Source organism: Artibeus jamaicensis, unplaced genomic scaffold, assembly GCF_021234435.1.
Source record: "Artibeus jamaicensis isolate MK-2021 breed Jamaican fruit bat unplaced genomic scaffold, CSHL_Jam_final contig_240, whole genome shotgun sequence".
Taxonomy (NCBI): Eukaryota; Metazoa; Chordata; class Mammalia; order Chiroptera; family Phyllostomidae; genus Artibeus; species Artibeus jamaicensis.
This window is the reverse complement of record NW_026521506.1, coordinates 4,876,457-4,893,844: the sequence shown is the minus strand read 5'-3', so window position 1 is coordinate 4,893,844 and position 17,388 is coordinate 4,876,457. Positions and strand designations below refer to the sequence as shown.

At 36.3% G+C, this 17,388-nt stretch overlaps 1 protein-coding gene across 1 annotated transcript in view; it reads left to right on the top strand.

The window, feature by feature from the left end:
• The window catches only part of TENM1 (teneurin transmembrane protein 1), a 407,415-nt gene that overhangs the window by 58,407 nt on the left and 331,620 nt on the right, over positions 1-17,388 (top strand). The window contains exon 3 of the mRNA XM_053662339.1: positions 13,334-13,486. Within this exon, the coding sequence (XP_053518314.1) occupies positions 13,334-13,486 (153 nt within the window). The remainder of the gene's footprint in view (positions 1-13,333; positions 13,487-17,388) is intronic.

Sequence of the window (17,388 nt, the reverse complement as noted above, 5' to 3'; positions counted from 1 at the left end):
GGTCCAAATAAAAAGATTATTCTATAATGGCATAATCAATAAAATATTTTTAAAAAAGATTATTCTAATGTATTCTGAGTTGATGGAAGGTATTTATAGAGCTTTCGGTCTTCTCCTATACACTCACCTGAGATGGATGGACAAAATTACTTTGAACAATCAGTCTGTGGGCAAGGAGCAGAGTTTTCTTCTATGCAAAAGCAACTGGTTGGCATTAAAATTTAACTTATAATATTGCCTTCATTAGCCCAATATTCCAATCCCATTACCTCAGTACTAAATGTCAATGAATAAAGAAATGGACCACATCCTCTCTTGGTCATTAATTAGAGAGAAGCTAGTCTCTGTGTTTCCCAGGGCAGAGCACTTCCTCTTTCTAGCTTTTAATTTCCTCTTCTGTAAAATGAGGAGATTGAGCCAAATGGTTGGTGTGCGGTCTTGTCATTTTCCAAAATAAACTCTTAATTTTAGAACACTTTTAGACTTCAGAAAACTTGCAAAGAGTGCAGAGAATTCCCATACAATCCTCATTTGGTTTCTCCTATTATTAACAGTTTTTATCATGGTACATTTGTCACAACTGAGAAGCACACAATTATTATTAACTAAACTTGACACTTGATTCAGATTTCACCAGTTTTTCTCAATGTCCTTTCTCTGTTCCAGGATCCCATCCAGGATAGGATATCCCATTAAGTGTCATATTTTTCTAGCCTCTTCCAGTTTGTGATAATTTCCTAAAAGACCTTGACAGTTTTGAGTAGCACAGGTCAGTTTTTTTGCAGGATGGCCCTCAACTTGAGCTTTGCCAATGTTATTGTCATGTGTAGAATGGGGTTATGGGTTTGGAGGAAGAAAACCACAAAGGTGCCATTATCATCACATCATAACAAGGATACATACCATCATGCATGCACTATCACTGATGATGTTGACCTTGATCACTCGGCTGAAGTAGTATTTGCCAAGTTTCTGCACCATAAAGTTACTCCCTCCTTCTTTTCCAAGGTACGTTCTAGTCTGTGGTCTTTTTGAGCTCTAAAATACCATGGTTTTATCAATATTATGTTACAGACAGCTTTCCTTATCTGCACAGATCAATTTGCTAGCATTGAATTCATCACTCAGGAATACATACTTGTGGTGTGTAACTCAGCAGAAAAAATTGGGGGACCCACTTCAAACCATATGGTTATGTGAGAATTCTCAGTTATGTTTCCTAAAATGAGGCTTTAACTACTTTCTGCAAACCTTTCTAGAAATGTACTCTATTGAAAAATGATAACAACTTCACAGATCTTAGGGATGATCTAACCTCTGGAAAACTTTTACTAAGGATAACCCAAAAAATCTAAAACTTCCAAATCCTAGTGATCATGATGATGGAGAAAAGAAAATGAGCAGCTTTGAGAAGAGAGGGAGTTTGGGGCCCTGTGTTAAAGAGGTAAAGGGTTTAAGAAGTACAAATTGGTAGTTACAAAATAGCAAACTAGTCATGGGGATGTAAAGTACAGTACAGGGAATATAGTCAATAATATTGTAATAACTATATATGGTGCCAGGTGCATACTGAAAATATCAGGGGAATGCTTTGTATAGTATGTGATTGTCTAACCACTATGCTGTACACCTGAAACTGATACAAAATTATATTAAATGTAAACTGTAATTGAATTTTTTTTAATTAAAAAATGAGTGGCCTTGGGGATGTTGATGGGGGTGAGGAGAGAAATGAATGTCTGATCTAAATTAAGGATTTGGAATTAAGAAATTAGGTGAGCTTTGTTGTTTTCTGTTTTCTTGTGCTACACAGCTGTGTGGAGATCACGGCTGCAGTTATCTCAGAGACTTCAGTCCCTCTACACTGGTCTCTCCAGACAAACAAAACTGCACAAAACCTGTTCTAGGGCAGGAAAACAGAGGATGCAATGGGCAAATGACTGTGCCTTTCTCCGCTTCCAAGATGGTTTTACAAATGTTTATATTCATGGCTAACATTTACTAAGCATGTACTAGGTACCAGGTAATTTTCTAGGCCCCTTACATGCACTGACTCACAAAGTCCTCACAAGAAGCCTACTGGGAAGGTGCTCTATTATGCACATTTAATGGCGAGAATACTGTATCTCAGAGATTAACTTGCCCAAGGTCACTCTGCTACTAACTGTAGCAGAGTTGAGATTAGAAGCATGACACCTTTTCTCCAGGGTCTCTGGTGTTAACTATCACATAACAACTGCCCCCATTTAGGGGGAGTATAAACCCTAGGAGGGCAAGGGTTTTTGTAATCAAGTAGTCACTCTTCTATCCACAGCACATAGGACAATGTCTAATACATAGTGACCAGGCGACGATAATTACTACATGAAAGGAGGAGAAGGCTTGAGGATCCTGATCATGGATCAAGTCCAAACATTGGTGACTCTTCCAGAAAAACACTGTCATGATGCCACCTCAGAGAACTCAGAACAAACTGGGCCATATCACCTCCTCCACTTCATTCTCTGGGATTCCCCATCTGATTATATTTTATGAGTCAGCCAGGAAAGCTGAATACATACCCAGCCACAGTTTTCTACCACTGATTCATTTCCCACCTTCTCTGGTACTTGTTTATCTCCTGACTCCCCAACCTCATATGAACCCTACTCTCTTATACTAATGGTGAATAATCAGGTAATGGAAAAGGTTTTTAAATGTCAAAATCTAAAAATATGCAGAAAAATACATATGTATATATGGCTAAGATGACATGATACTAAATCAAACAAGTGAATTTCAAAGTATCAGCTACCAAGGGTCGAGGACATAAATCAATGAATGTATTCCCATTTAAAAATTTAAATACATACAAGGCAAATGTGTAAGAGGAAGAAAGAGTTTCTGTGTAGGTCTTTTTCTCACTCTCCATAGTCACCAGTTTTATTTGGATCTTTTAAAATATCTGGATATTATAAACACTTCAACCAGGAAAGAGTGTGAGAGACTGTTTAGGAATCTAAGAGACTTCCATCACCAATAATAATGAAGTGATAGGTAGTGATTTGTACCATAACGAAAGGGAGAATTCATTGAGGAGAAGACAAAGTAAAATGGGATAGAAAAAGACAATTTTTAAAAGGAATCAAAAGTGCTGATTCCTGGCTAAACTGATATTTCTACTGCATTATTCATTCAGTTGGTAGGGGGGTTGAAAAAATTTGTCCCATAACTATACTACTTATTCCTCCTGACTCCACAAAGCAAATAATAATATAAAAGTAAATAAGATTTGAATTATGGAGAGCACCTATTGGTGCTGTGACTTGAGATGAAAACACTAAATAATTGTGTCTGTCTGATAAGGAATACACAGATGGGCCTGTTATACAACTGCAAATGGAGATCATATATTAAACCTGTGATAAGCTACCCAAATAGACATGTTATTTATAAATATTGCTGCAGCCTTGGAATGGAGAATATAAAATACATAATAAATGAAAGTTTTAAGATAATATAATATAGAACTGGGATATTAAAATGATTTATTACTTCGATAGAATCTTTTCTAGCCTTGGATAAAACTAAGACCATACTAAGGCAAAAAAAAGTATGCTGCAGTAGAGAAGAATTCATTTCATTTAGAAGAGGGAATGTAGAGTTTCCAATGTGTGGTGTGACAAAAAGGGTGTCCTTGTTGCCTCTGTTGTACTGTCTCAATCTTTTCTGTAATTGGCATTTAATTTTAGTTTCACCATGGCAGACTTGCAAAGTGTATAACATAAGACTGTTCCATTTAAAATGCCTTCTTTCTGCTTATTTTTTGTTAAATTAGTGAAGTCCTTTCTTTCAAAGGAAATTCTACCCATACCCGACTCAACAGCTTTTCAGGCTTTTAAAAATATTTGAAAGGGATCTCAAAGCCATATTGACTCCATTCAAATTGCTTTGAAAAGGATCATTTAAGTATGTTTAATTTATGCTTATGATGTAGTGGAAGCACAGATGATATTTTAGTAGAAAATGTATATGTATAACCCTAGGGGAAAAAAGAGAAAACTTGAATGAAACTGCTGAGGCAAAAGTAAGGCACCATAAATAAACATGCATTACTTCCTTTATGTAGTTCTTGAAAAATGCTTCTCTGGAAACTAATGGTTTTCAATCCTGCATGTAATCTGCTTATTACCAGGATAAAACCAAGATCCGAAGGTAATTTATCAAAAGGCTATATGTAATGAGAAGGGGATTTATTTTAAGATGGAAAGATAACCTGGTTTCTATCATATTAGCAGTCACTGCATTTAATTCAAGTATCATTTATTTTTGCAGTGATGTTTCTTATTACATAAGCATCTAGCTTTACATGACGTCCACTGAAGTATCAGTCTGGTGAGATTGCTTCCCACAGGAGTTAACTTGAGAGCCTGAAGTCATCAGGGGTCACCATCTGGGTAATGTAGTCAGTATATTTTTCAGGAAGGGAACCGCTCAACATCCAAAGAGATCTGTAGCTTTGACAAGCTTTGGAAGTAAAATACAAAAGCAGTAGTGTTCCTTAGCCTGAAGGAACATAAAGCAAGATATGTAAGGGAACTGGTGGGGTTGGAGGGAATGGCTGAAAAAAAAAAGAAAAAACAAATGATCATGAAAAAATATTATGTGCCTTTCTCTTGGTGTGACATGAAACATGACATTACACAACAATGGGCAGGACTGTATTTGTGAGACAGTTTCAAACTGTCCAAATAGTTGATATAGTTGAATTACAAAATAACACCAACACATTTTTACAACAAATAAATACAACATTCTTAGCTGAATATGTGTGCATTTTGAGATGCAACATGAATTCCTTAAGAACAAGGCTGCATTTGCCTTGCAAATATTACATTTTCAAGCTTTACTTGTGTGTTTATTATCAAAGCCCTATTTACTTTATTATTAACTGGATTCAATATTAACTGTAAGAGAGTGGACACAAAACACCAAATGATACAGAATTAGCATGGAGGTTCCTATCTTATGACATGAACTTCATACAAATATTCCAAAAAATCTAACTGTCCGAAAAGAATTTTCCCCAATACCCAAATTTTCCTTACTGAGATATTTTGAGGATAATTTTTTGGGCCAGTAGATTTATATCTTTTGCCAAAGCTTTTGGACATGCCCCCAATTCCTTTTGGTAAAAAGAGCTCTGCTTTATCTGTTTTCTGCATTTGGGGTTATTTAATTTCCCCAAATTAAATTTCTATTTAATTTCTTAGTTCTGCTTTAAATGTTTTGGAAAGCTCTATTTTAGACAGAAAACAATAATGAAAGAGATGGAATAAAACAATGTATCCATTCATTCAGCTTTTAAAAAGGTTTGTCAAGCACCTAGCATTTTTTATCATTTAACAATACATGAATATGTTATCATTGTAAAAAAGATTCTAACAGTATTGTAAGAATGTTGATGTCCCCGCCCCCAGCTTCCTACTCTAAAGGCCAATAGTTTTTTTTTTCTTTCATTTTTTTACTGTTGTTAGTAATCCTTCCAGTTGTCTTTCTGAGCATTTATATATATGGAGACACATATTTTCTTTACTCAAATAGAATCATCAGGTATGTGTTGTTCTATAATGTTTTTCATACAACTCAGCACTCTTTCCATGTCAGTTCATATGGGTCATCCAGTGGTGTGCTGATAAATGTTTAATAGCCAGCTCTCTGGGCAAAAAATGCCTTGATTTGCAGCTTTTGCTGATTTCTGGTGTGTTAATACATCCACCGTGGGCAATTTCAACTCCCAATGTAAAGCCACTGAAGGTGGAATTGTTAAGAGATGTGTGTAGCCGGCTCCAGCACAACCTTAGATCAGTCCTTTTTCTATTTTGAAATAAATTTACATTTACAGAAAAGTTGCAACACTGCACAGAATTCCTGTACACCTGCCACTCAGCTTCTGACAGTGTTACCATCTTGTATAACCACAGTACAATTATTAATAGTAAGAAATTAACAGTGGTCTGATATTGTTAACTCCACTGAGAGTTTAATTCTGACCTCTACAGTTTTTCTATTCCATTTTGTTCTGTTCCAGGATCCTATCTGAGGTCCTGCACTGCATTTAGTTGTTATATCCCTTTAGTTTTCACCGAACTGACAGTTTGGTGATTCTATAGTATCCTGTAGATTCACAATTTTCAACTGGTTTGCCACAAGAATTTTTAAATTGTTCAATACCTGGATAGTCAGGGGCCCTGACCTCTTTTCCCTTAGATTGTCAAACAAAAAAATGGAAACAGCCAACACAACAATAGCTGTCTGTTGTGAATGAATCAAAATTATACCTCCTTCTTTCAGATTAGCAAAAAATGTAATTTTTGGTGCGCTACAGATTCTTAGTAATTAGTTAATGTGTGCTATGAGATAAAAAAGGTTGAAAATTGCTATCATAGAATGATATATTGGTAGTTCTATTTTTACTGAATTAATAGTATCAGTATATTAACAATGCTATCACAAATTTGCTTGTGCATGTCCATTTGTGCACATATTGTTATTGTTTCTTTAGTATACATTCCTAGAAGCAGAATTTCTCGGTCAAGGAATATTCCCAATTTAAATGTTCTACATATCCCCAAATTTCTCTCCAAAGTCACTTTACCTCTTAACATGTATTATCAGCAGTGTATAAGCAGAGTACTTCCTGATAACAGGCACTGAGTTATGTACCAGAGATAGAAAAATGAAGAAGATGCCCTGGCTGGTGTAGCTCAGTGGATTGAGTGCAGGCCTGCGAAGTAGACGATTGCAGTTTGATTCCCAGTCAGGGCACATGCCTGGGTTGCAGGCCAGTTCCCAGCAGGGGATGCACCAAAAAAGCAACCATACATTGATGTTTCTCTCCTTCTCTCCTTCCCTTCCCCTCTAAAAAAATAAATGAATAAAATCTTTTTTTTAAAAAAAGAAAGCAAGAAAAATGAAGAAGAGGTGGCTCCTGCCCTTTGGGTGCTTAATAATGACATATAAATATGAGTCTTCAGTATAGCATGGTAGGTTCTATGATAGGATGCTAACAGAGAAACACCATATCTGTTTGTGAAATGTTCTAGGTTGTCTAGATCAACACTGTCCAACAGAAATACAATGTAAACCACATATGTAATTTAAAATTTTATAGTAGCCACATTAACAAAAGAAAAGGAAATGGGTGAAATCATTATTTTTGTATTTATGCAATTACAGTTGTTCCCACTTTTTCTGCCTTTCCCCACCTCCATGTAGCTCTACCCTATCCCTTCCCTAAGTCAATCCCCAAATCGTTGTCAATAAATCAACAAAGAACAAGTGCTGGAGAGGTTGTGGAGAAAAGGGAACCCTAGTACACTGTTGGTGGGATTTCAGACTGGTATGGCCACTGTGGAGAACAGTATGACATTTCCTTAAAAATCTAAAAAGGGAACCCCTTTTTGACTCAGTGATTTCACTGCTGGGACTATATCCTAAGAATACAGAAACACCAGTATGAAAAAAATGCAGACACCTCTATGTTCATGGCAGTACTATTTACAATAGCCGAGATCTGGAAACAGCTTAAGTACCCATCACTAGATGAGTGGATAAAAAAATGTTATGGTACATATATACAATGGAATACTATACAACAGTAAAAAGCAAGAAACACTTACCTTTTGTGACAGCAGGGATGGACCTAGACAATATTATGCTTAGCAAAATAAGCCAGTCAGTGAAAGACAAATCCCACATGCTCTCACTTGAATGTGTAATTTAATGAACATAATAAACTAACAAACAGCATAGAAACACAAGCATAAATAAATAGCACAGGAAAATTTATTTTAAATAAAAATGTTATTTAATTGACCATACATCCCAACTACTATCATTTCAACATGCAATCAATATCTAAATTATTAATTCAACATTTTACTTTTTTAATACTAAGTTTTTGACTCTAAGCTATATTTCAAGTGCTTGATAGACACACATGATGTGTTGTTACCATGTCGGATACTATAGACCTAAATCACTTAGCACATATTTTCTATATTTACTTCTGAAACATTCCTATGGTCTCTCCCTTGTAAGTGAATATTTGCCTTTTGAAGGAGAATGTAATGAGGAAGCATTATCGAGTATGAATATTACTAGAGACCATCAGTCCTACTTAAGACAAAGTCCAACAATCCTAACAGTGAGTGCAAAGAAATAACTGCTGAGAGACTTGGAAGTGCAGCCTATAGAAATGTACAAGTTAATAATTGCCCCTGGAATCAGGTTTCTTTGAGACTGAAAGTATTTGATGAAGTTTGGCAATTGGGAACATTGAAATAATCCATTTGTTACCTTAACTTTGTAATAAATTTATAATTTCAGAGCATAGCCACTTCCATTTGGATAAAACAAAAAGGATACCAATTATAAAATGTACAGCGCTCAGCACTCAGGTACCTGTGTTAGGAGAGTATTAGGAACTGTCTTTCTCAATCAGCTGAAAAGACATTGCTCCTGGAATATCTAAATAAGCATACACATTCTGTCCAGCCATTGAATTTCAGTGAAGTACTCCCTGAGAGATCTGGGTAGTTGTACATCTCTACTCATTGAAGTTGTATATTTTTATGTATGTCTTTAGGAAAAAGAACTTAGACTTTATTTAGGGTCAGGAGCACTTATATTAGATCTACTATTACCAGAAAAACTTATTTTTAAGTATATGTTTAAGGATTTGTGATTTTATTTTTTTTATTTTATTTAGTTATTTTTCAAGTACAGTTGTCTATTTCTCCCATCCCAGCCCTCCCCGCCCCGTGCTCCTCACCTTCCTCCCATTTACACCCCCCTTAGTTCTCGTCCCTGTGTCCTTCATATTTGTTCCTCCAAATCCCTCCCCCTTTTTCCCCTTAAATTCCCTTCCCTCTCCCCTCTGGTTTTAATTTTATTACTTTTTTCCTATTTACTCGTGGTTTATTGACGGCCAGTTCATAATGTTGGTTAGAGCACAGAGCTAAGAAGATTATGGTCCCATCCTCTCATGACTTTTTCTAACACTCTCCTCCATCTTCACTGATCTGCACTCACACTGGGCTCCTTAGTGTGACTATAGCTCAGTGAAGATGGAGACTTGCATTTCATACAAGACTCAGTGTTTTGTGTAATTACAGTTCCTTCCTCTAAGAAGGTTCAACTAGGTATTCATATGGGTTCATATCATTCAAATCTTGATTCAAATATTACCTCCTTCAAGAGGACTTTCCTATCTCCTCTTATGTTGTTTCTCCATAGTACTTATACCACCTGACATTATTTGTTTCTTTGTTTCCATACAGCCACATTATATTACATCATATTCACTTTCTGCCTACTTAACCCACCACCCTCTCATATGAGTTCTGAAAGGCTTGAAATTTTTAAAAATTTTATTTACTGCTATTATAAAGTTAGAGTTTGAGATACAAAGGAGGCAGCCAGAAAGTATCTGTTGAATCGGTAAATATAATTTAACAGTGCCCTATTTGTTCATTACTATACCCTTAATTCTAGCCAGCTGGGCCATACTATGTATACTTTGGTTTGGGGGACTGGCCTAAAGAGGAAACATGTGCTATAAACACATAGCAGGAATCTGCATAAGAATCCCCTGGAAGCTAAGGATCTGTGTCTTCATTCTCTAGCCAAGGCTGATATGCACCCAGTGTTTCCTTGTTGGGTTATATTGCTTATTTATATCTAATATCCATGTTAGCCAGCCAGTACCTTTTCTGTTCTGGCTGTTAAATATTTCATTGCCATTTCCTGTATTCTCAACATTCCCAGTGTGCCTAGTGTTCCCAGTATGCCTTGAAAATACTTGTTTAATGAATCAGTAAGTACATCTCATAGTGGAATTACTACCATACCTTTCTACTGGTATGTTGGTATGTCCCACATGTCAACATAATTTTGTTTATTGGTCTTAGTATGAACAAAATATTATTTATTTCTAATAGAACTCAAATACCAGTTATTTAGTTATCTCGGATTACCCTGCATATAAGTACAGTTTTTTACTTCCTTTCACAACTCAGTATTTTGAAGTTCAGTTTAGAGGCAAGATAAGACTAGTAGCCTTGCTGTAGTATCCACAACCTGTAGCAAGTAAGTTAACTTTTATTATATATTCAACAGAAACAGCTTGTTGCCTAGAGAAGACTTAGTAAACTCAAAAAAATATAGAACTTCCCTACCCTCAAAGGGTATCCTACTAAACATGTCCATATGTCTTTGTGTGTCTTGATTGGCTGGAAGCAGTCCTTTCATTTGATGGTGAAAATTTAATCTTTATGATTTTGAAGTAATTTGCAGCTATGCATTTTTCTCTTTTTTTTGAGTGCCCCCAGGAAGCTGCCTTAACTTAAATAAAGTATGGAAAATAGCCCTCTTGATCTTCAAAATAAGAACTACTGTGCCCTTTGTTCCTCGTGGCTCATCGAATTCACAAATGTAACTGAACCGAAGGAATCAGACACATTTTCAATGTAGTGTTTAATATCCATTATATTCAAAGTATTTGTGGAGCAGAATTGACTAGATTTTCTATAAAACTGATAAACAGCTTTAAATGGAACAAGTGTGTTAAACCAACCATACTTTGAATCTCTCAGCAAGATAATGTCCGAGATGTCACTAATATAGCTTTATTAGCATGCTGTGCCACACCAGGCTTAGAACCACTATGATCTGAGTTGCAGTTGTTTCCAGTAATCTCAACAGAAATTCATCAGGCAGCACTGGCCTTAATCCAAAGAAAAGGTTATAAACCAATTAAATGCTTAACACTTTTAAGAATAAATTAGAAGGTAGGTGTTAGAAATATCTTTAGCTCCAACTCAAAGTGGATGAATGATTTTTAAATAGGCTATCTGGCTGGCTTTCCTGTTCTCGGTCACTAACTCATGTACTATACATGAGTGTTAGACATACAAATGAGCCCCTTTCAGTGTGCCTACGAATGTAAAGAAAACTATGGTATGGCTTATGTACAGATTCACTTCTTTTTTCCTTTTGGTAAGATTTGATTTGAAAATTATGTTGAGAAAACAAATAAAGGGACTTCTCCAGCTTCTCTCCTAGACATTCTTTTCTCCTAAGGTTCTTTTTCCTCAATGACTTCAGTTGATGCCTCTGTGCAAGTATGACTCTGCAGTCTTATTCCAGCCCTAATATTTTTCCACAACATCAGACCTCCAAACCTGTATTGGCCATGACTATCTGAATAATGCATTGATCCTGGGAACCCAGCATCTCTAGAATACACTGTACTCCTGCCATCACCCCATCCTGCCCCAAGCAAATTATCATTCACCAAACACATGTCTAGCACCAAATATCTGTACCTAGCACTGGCTCAAGTGTGGAATTCCATAAACTCTATTCATGGTTCCACTATGCTGCCAGTTACTCAGGCTCAAGCCTTAACCATTTTGGATTTCTGTCTTTCCTCACTTTTTCCTATACCCACCCTTACACACCTACACACATACATAAGCATACTTGGACACACACATGTGTGTGTAGATGCAGAGCTTGTTGCCAAATGGTAAGATAACCTTCATGCAATTTCTCCTTATGGAGTTGCCTTCTTTGCACTTGCACTGCCACTACTCTCCTTGAGATACTCAGTTCTCACCTAGATTGTTGGAATGCCTTTCCAATTTGTGTTCTTGTCACATCTTTAGGCCTTCCATTCATCCTTCTCCCCACTACTACTGGATTTATCTTTTTACAAAGGGTGTTCTGATGATATCATTTATTTGCCTAGAAACCATCAGTGCTCCCCATTGCTATCAAATTAATCTTCCTAAAGTAAACTGATTATATCACTCTTCTGTTCATAAAACAGCAATGCCTGCCTGTTTCCTAGTAAATAGAATCCAAATATCTAAGTGTGACATTCATTGCCCTCCACAGTACAGCCCTAATCTACCTTTCCAGCTTTAACTTTCACTACCATCTACATGTTGCTAAACTCAGATCCAACCCCAGCAGCCTCAGAGACATCTGGTGCTTTACAAAGTCATTTTTTGTACAACCCACCCCTGGCCTCATGCATTGCTGCCACCTGTCAAAACCCTACATATCCCTCAGGGTCCATCATTATATCATCCCTGATTAGCCCAGGCAATTTTAATCTATTGTTTCTTTAATCCAGTCTTTTGAAAAAAATCTTTTGTCTCATATGGCAAATACCACACATACTCATTGTACAAAATAGATAATGTAGAAATCATAAAGAAGAAAATAAAAACCCTCCAGCAGCCCTCCATGCTGTTATGTTGCTCTATATACAACCCCCCATTTCATCCAGGCATCAACACACTTACACACACATGCACTAGAGATCGTACCATTTATACTGTTTAGTAGCCTGATGGTTTTCATTTGATGCATTGTAAATATTTCCCATGCCATTGCATAGTCTGCTTCACCATGATTTACTAGCCATGTAATCCTGTATTATTTATAATATCACCCATTTAATTAATCTCTTTTTGATGAAAATTTAGATGGATCATAGCTTGGTACTCATTTTTAAAGATTACATTGAATAGCTTTGCAGTTTAGTACATATTCATAGTTAATTTATAGAAATTGAATTGTTGGCTAGAAGGGTAAGCCAAGTTATAAAGATATTTTGTTGAAAAATGGTGCCATATTGCCCTCCCAAAAGGTGATTTTTCTAAATACTCTCATCAAGACTGTATGAGGGTACCCATTTTCCTGCACACTGATCAACACTGAGTATTTTTTAATCCTCAGATAGCAATTTGAACCTGTGCCATGTCAGTTATTTTGCATTATATTATAGCTATTTTACACTTGTATTACTTCAAACTCTTACCCTAATAGGTGTCTAGATTTTAACATTTGCAGCAGCTCTCATAGGACCTTCTTCATCCTATGCACTCAGGAAATGTTCGCTAAGCTGAATTGAATCAGAGGCCTAGAGAAGGTCTCCCGTGCTCTCACAATGGCCTGTCCACTGTTACTCTGCAATTTCCATGTACAAACTAGCCATACTCCACTGGGGAAAATATAAAAGGAAGGGGTCATAGCACTGAGGAGCAGAGTCCAATCCCACTATAGCTGTTTAATTCATACTCCAACTTCTAATTCTCAAAATTTTAACAACTGCTTCTTAGAAAAGTGGCTACATGTATGACGTAGGTATATAATTTAAGTTGCTTGGCCTAACTATAAGAAAACTGGTCATGACATGTTTAGGTGCATAGGGACAGCTGGTTTAGAGACCTTGTCAGCAAGTCTGGAATAAGTTCATGTATGGCTTGTTTTCTTGCAGCAGTGCATTTGTTCGGCCTGACTTGGCAGTTGCAACCAGTTGAAGGACAGCTCTATGAAAATGGAGTTAGCAAAGGGAACAGAGGGACGGAATCCATGGACACTACTTACTCTCCAATTGGAGGAAAAGTTTCCGATAAATCAGAGAAAAAAGGTACAGTGGTCAAAGTGATGGGTTGATTATTGATTCCTTTTCTTCTAATTTGGTCATTAGAACCAAATCTGGGATGGGTTAACTTCACATTAAATTCCTTGATCACTTGAAAGAAGTCACCTACGTGGACAGAATAAATACATGTAAATGTCTTCTGAAAGCAAATATTCCTTTCTCTAGTGCCTTGAGTATAAACCAATTAAACTTTTCAAATATGTTGGCAATTTTGAAAATAGATAAATATTTACTGGATAGAGATTTCAATACAATGGAAATTGCATTTCACATAAAACTACCCTGAAGCAACATGGGATTTTGATTAAGTTCTCTGCATCCAAGCCCAGCATTTATATATAACATTTTACAAAGGGTATATGGAAATTTCTTCTGTTTATAATAAGAAAAAGCCTTTTATGCTTAATATAAGGGTGAATGTTTATGTCAAAGTGTGGGAACATGAATTTTTTTCTAGTTAGGGAACATGAATTCTTCCTAGTTGGAGAAAAGAAAAAAAAACACTTCAAGTACTGAATTGTTAAATTTAAACAACATAAGCTTGAACTGCCCGACTTATTTACAATAAATGTCACAGCACTCTCAACATCTTACTCACGTAGAATGATCTTAATCTTAATATATAAGCACTGAAAATAGCTGGAAGCTTATATTATAATTTCTCTTGAAATAGGATTCAGTACAGAGAACTTGAGCCATGTTCAGTTCAAAAAAGTAGAAACTGAAGACAAAATGTATAGCCAGCAGTATCCTAAATACTTTAAGAAGATCATATATAAACATATGAGTGAGGGAATGATCCAAACCCTACCCTCAAAAAGCTTACAATCTTATAGGGCTGGTAAGAAAGTTTTTATTTTGGTTCACCATTTGCATATAAGATATTTTGTTTTGTAGTTGTTTGGGTTTCTACTCTTTACTTGTGTTTTGTTCTGTTTTGTTTTTGTTTGCTTTTGAAAAAGTGACTTTGCTTTGGTCTATGCCTCAGTTCAAATTAATGCTAGGGTTCAGGAAAACATTATGATTTGTTCTAGTTTTCAAATCATGATACGGTTTGTTTTATTTAGTTTCTAGCCTGCACTGACCTTTCCAAGCAATTTCATTCTTGCTGCTGAGAGGGGTGGAGGGCAGTACAAGGGTCACAGATGGCAGAGGAAATAGTCTGAATACACTCAGATTTGGCCTTTTTCTCCCTTCTCTCCTATACTGTTAGATTCCTTTGTATCTACAAGTATAAGAGCCACCACTGGGTACCATAATGCCTAGGAGTTTCTTGCCATTCACACTGAAAATCATGACTGATCTGTTTGAGGAAAATTAAACAGGCAAGACAGGACAAAGTCATCCACACAGTCATGAAAGGGGTTTGGAACAGGCCTCACCAAGATGTGCCACTTTCACATGTGCATTATATTGAGCTGCAGGCAACTGAGACCCTGCAGCCTCTAGAGAAACCTTTAGCTCTCTTTAAAGAATTGAAATTTGGGGGCATCCTCATAATAAGAGCTATCATCAGAAATAACTTTTTATGACCTATCTATAGGGCAGGGCAAACTACTAATTACTGAACATCTGCTCTTCATGTCATCCTGCAAATTACTCTCTTCTCTTCTGAGGCTTCAGGGCATCTTACCTCTTCCTTAGCTTAGAATGCCACATACCTCATTCTCCCTTTCTGTCTCTCAACCTGTCATGTAGGTGGGCTTCCCATACGGACAGAATTTGTTAAATCTCACTTTGTTCTCTGGTTAATCAGTATCATGTAGACTTAATGATTAGAGCAGTCAAAAAGAACCTAGAAGGATAGAGTAAAATCTCTTCCTCCCCTAACAGGCATCATCAGAGCATATTCATTTCTATATTTTAATTCAGATCTCTATAATTCTCGTTTTCTAAAGATTTTATTTACTTATTTCTGGAGAGAGAGGAAGGGAGGGAGAAAGAGAGGGGGAGAAACATCAATGTGTGATTACCTCTCATGCACCCCCTACTGGGGACCTGGCCCACAACCCAGGCATGTGCCCTGACTGGGAATCAAACCAGTGACCCTTTGGTTGGCAGGTTGGCACTCAATCCACTGAGCCACACCAGCCAGGTCACAGGTCTATAATTCTTATTCACAAAGTAGTTTGTTGATGAAGATTTAAGTTTATTAAACAGCTACCACATGGGAAGAATGTGGCTCAAGACACTTAACCTAAATTATATCAGGAACATAAATTTATGGTTCCCATTTTCCAAATGAGCAACAGAGGCACTGAGAAGTTTAGTAACTTGCCAAAGGCGACAGCTAGAAATTGCTGGTCTGCTTCCAGAGCCTTGCCTCTTGTACACTTCACTGAAATCCACACACAAAATGTATATGATACAACAAAAGACACTTTACACAATGAAAGTGAAGCCCTAGAGTCTATTCACAATTTCAGTATATTTTAGACAATCCTATATACCTGTATTTTAATGTGTTGTGACAAGTTTCAAAAATGAAAAATATTTGTAAGTTTCTGCTCAATTATAACAAGCAGCCCAAGCCAATTTCAATTTAATACTTTATTAAGAAAAATTATTAAGACTTGATGTCATATATACCAAGTTATTATGTTAAATTAAATTTTTATGGAAGTCTGAACAAAACCTTAACTATAATTAAACATAATACTTCTGCTATATTAGATATATACTGCATATTACTTGCCAAGTAAAAACATAGCTCCTCTTTTATATGCCATGTGTATACTAAACCAAACCTTGTAAAAGATACAATGTAAGGCTCTTTTCAAATGATTAGACATGTCCTTTTATAATTTTATACTATCACACACCCCATAAGTACAGTTCTAGTAACTTGTGTTAGTGACACTGTATGCCTTAAAATAGAAAACTGAAAAGCAGATCATTCTTTCTACATTGTTTTCCTCACTCCCCTAGAGAATTGGGCATTATAGCACTGTAGTTAAGAACCTGGACTTGGGAGTCAGTCAGATCTGGCTTTGAATACTCACTGTCATTCACTGGCTCTCCAATTGGGGCAGTTAATTCACACAACCTCCCTGAACCAGTGTTCTCATCTGTAACAGAAGAGTGATAGTAATTGTACCTGTCTCATATGTGGCTGTGAGGAATAAGTGAGACAATGGAGGTAAAGCATGTAGCACAGTTCCAGGCATATTGTTTTACTTACTTAGCAGTAACTATTATTGGGCCAAATCATTGGAAAATTACCTACAGTTTATTGACATCCTATTGGGCACTACAGATCCTATTCTCAAACTGGTATCAACTTTTCCATGAATGATGGCCTTCCTGGAATTTAGATGTTCTTTACTTAGCAATTTAAGATCTATTATTTTTTAATTGTCATCATGTCCATCATCAGAGTGGTGGATAAGTAGAATGGTACTTTAAAAATAATCAATTTATTTGTATCTTCTTCAGTTTCTTTCTTCAGTGTCTTATAATTTTCCATGTACAGATCTTTTACATCCTTGGTTGGATTTATTCTTAGGTATTTTAGTCTTTTTCGAAGCAATTGTGAATAGGATTGTTTTCTTAATATCCCTTTCTGTTTGTTCATTATTGGCATATAAAAAGTACAACTGATTCCTGGACATTAATTGTGTATCCTGCTACTTTGCTGAATTCATTTATCAGTTCTAGTAGTTTCTTGGTGGAATCTTTGGGGTTCTCTATTCACAGTATCATGTCATCTGCAAATAAAGACAGTTTTATTTCCTCCTTTCCAATTTGGATGCCTTTTATTTCCTCCCCTTCCCTGATTGCTGTGGCTAGGACTTCCAATGCTATGTTGAATAAGAGAGGTGAGAGCAGACCTCCCTGGCTTGTTCCTGATCTTAAGGCAAACACTTGTAGTTTTTGCCCATTGAGTA